Source organism: Poecilia reticulata, linkage group LG17, assembly GCF_000633615.1.
Source record: "Poecilia reticulata strain Guanapo linkage group LG17, Guppy_female_1.0+MT, whole genome shotgun sequence".
NCBI classification, from domain to species: domain Eukaryota; kingdom Metazoa; phylum Chordata; class Actinopteri; order Cyprinodontiformes; family Poeciliidae; genus Poecilia; species Poecilia reticulata.
This window is the reverse complement of record NC_024347.1, coordinates 29,446,350-29,449,078: the sequence shown is the minus strand read 5'-3', so window position 1 is coordinate 29,449,078 and position 2,729 is coordinate 29,446,350. Positions and strand designations below refer to the sequence as shown.

The window sequence follows — 2,729 nt, the reverse complement described above, 5'->3', positions numbered from 1 at the left end:
ATCCATCAAGTCTGGAGCCTGGCAAGTAGGTCCAGTCAGGACCAGAAAGAAGCAGAACATCAGTGGACTGAAGAGGAACMGATGGAACCAGAACCTAAATGGATTAAAAAAGAAGAGAAGGAACCAGAACCTACACTGTTTAAGCATGAGGAAATAGAATATCCACTAACATATGTAAGAAAAGAGGAATTAGATTCTTTGGTGCTTCAACATGAACAGCAGCCACCAGAACATTTACCAACTGGACAGGASCAGTTGTTTGTTGCTTTSATTGAGACTTCTACTCTTCAGAAAGATGATATGAATGAAGAAGAGACAAGAACAGAGCAGCTTTCCCTTCATAATTCTCCAGTGATTGAGAGCAAAGATCAGGAAGGAAGCAGCTGCTCAGTGTCAGAGAGTCAGTCTGATACTGGCACAAAGAAAAGACCTTTCAAATGYGACATTTGTGGGAGATGTTACATACAACGGTGTAGCTTGAAAATCCATTACAGAACCCATACTGGTGAGAGACCTTTTTCATGTGAAAYATGTGGAAAGAGTTTCTTTCAAATKWGTACTTTAAATGTCCACAAGAGAATTCATACTGGTGAGAAACCTTTTTCATGCCAGATATGTGGAAAGAGTTTCTCTCAAATTGGTAGTTTAAAAGACCACAAGAGAATTCATACAGGAGAGAAACCTTTTTCATGCCAGATATGTGGAAAGAGTTTTTCTCAAATTGGTAGTTTAAAAGACCACAAGAGAATACATACAGGGGAGAGGCCTTTTTCATGCCAGTCATGCGGAAAAACTTTCTCACGAATTAGTAATTTAATTCGTCACAAGAAAAGTCATACAGGTGAGAAACGTTTTTCATGCCAGTCTTGTGAACAAATCTTCTATCAAAAGGATAATTTGATTATTCACATGAAAACCCATGGAGGTCAGGGGTCGCTTTGAAGCCAAACCTGTGAAAAAATGTTTCTTTAAAATTGGTCACTTAATTATTCTCATTAGAACCCACATTCAGGAGCTGGGTTTTTCAAATGAAATATGGAGAAAAATTTGTTCTTTAATGTTGCTAAACTGAATTTCCACATGAAACAGTCATTAGTCAGATTTATTGTAATAAATATTAAACCTTTTGTTCACTTTGCAAAATACATTAGACCCTCAACTATTTTTGGTTGCCCATGTATGGATTTTTTTTTTATTGTGCAAATCGGTGAAGTTTGTTGAGGTATATTTTGAATATTCAAAACCACTTCAACTGTTTTGGAAGTAGATATATTGAAACTCTGTTACTTAACATGCCACTGACTTACTTTTGCAAAGTAGCCAATCAGGACGATTTCAGAATACTTAGATCTCCACAATGAACATCTGCAAGTCAAATGTTTATGAGTAACATGCCAACTTTTCATGCTTTACTGAAGAATTTCATGTATACATTTATGTGGCACTTGGTTGAATCAAATATATATATAAACTCCAACTACAACATGTGGCGAATTTAGATATACGTCAAGATTTTTTTTTACAATTGGAATAATTGTTTATCTGCTTTGTAATATGTAAATTTTTACTTGAAATGTGCATTTCATTTTTTCTAAATGGTATGGACTACCTTTGGTTTTAAAATAAAAACTTGTGAATCATTATTTTTTTATTAGTATATAAGAATAACAACGACAAAACTCACAACATGTCAAAAGAAAACATTAGACAAATATCAAAAATCACAACTCGCATTGATTCCAAAGGCTCAAGAAAAGCCTTTGGAATCATAGGCTTAACAGTTATTTCTGTTAACTAAATTAAAAGAAATATTGAAAAAGAAAAGTAATAAAATAAAAGATTAAAAAAGTAGAGACATGTTAGGGGGCTACAAACTAAAAATCTTCCATTAACTCAATTTTACTGCGTTTATAATCCGCATCTTTAGACAACTTTAAAAAGAGTTCATTTTTGAGAGCATTTTGCATATCACCATTTATGGATATAATATTTTGTAACAATAATCAGGACATTGACTAAAAATTTCAGATTTTTTTCTTTAATGGATAAGCTGAATTGAATATTTARTAAAGAAACAAAATCCAAATTTATTGTTTTAGAAGACGGAAAGTTACGAAGTTGATCCCATACGTTTGATACTTCTTTACATCCATAAAACAAATGTTTAGTTGTTTCCACTTGAGTTGTACAAAAACCACAATTCTCTACATTAAAATTAAATCTCTCAAGAATTGATTTGAAGGATATATGTTATTTATAATTTTAAAATATATTTCTTTATATTTGGTAGGAATTGGAAATTTCAAATAATTTGTCCTTATTTTGACTCTCATAGATTTATTAAAATTTTGTAAGAGCTGTGCTTTTTGTTCTTCATGGGTACATGTTGTTTATTCAATACTGGTTCAAAAACCTGTTGTTGCATTTATTATCTCTAATGTCTACATACTCCATTTGAATCTTGTGGAGTCTTGGAATAGAAATTAGATAAATTGTTCTTAACTGAGGGCTGCACAGTGGCGCAGTTGGTAGAGCTGTTGCCTTGCAGCACGAAGGTTCTAGGTTCGATTCCAGCCCCGGTCTTTCTGCATGGAGTTTGCATGTTCTCCATGTGCATGCGTGGGTTTTCTCCGGGTACTCCGGTTTCCTCCCACAGTCCTAAAACATGACTGTCAGGTTAATTGGCCTCTCCAAATTGCCCCTAGGTGTGAGTGTGTGTGTGCATGGTT

The 2,729-nt window shown here is 33.8% G+C and overlaps 1 protein-coding gene across 3 annotated transcripts in view; it reads left to right on the top strand.

Annotated features, from left to right (window-relative positions):
- LOC103479981 (zinc finger protein 568-like) overlaps positions 1-2,729 on the top strand; it is a 100,611-nt gene that overhangs the window by 94,078 nt on the left and 3,804 nt on the right. Inside the window, exon 4 of one of the 3 annotated variants that reach the window (XM_017309940.1) lies at positions 1-505. In XM_017309940.1, coding sequence (XP_017165429.1) covers positions 1-505 — 505 coding nt within the window. The remainder of the gene's footprint in view (positions 506-2,729) is intronic. The other 2 variants (XM_017309939.1, XM_017309938.1) reach the window with 2 other exon arrangements.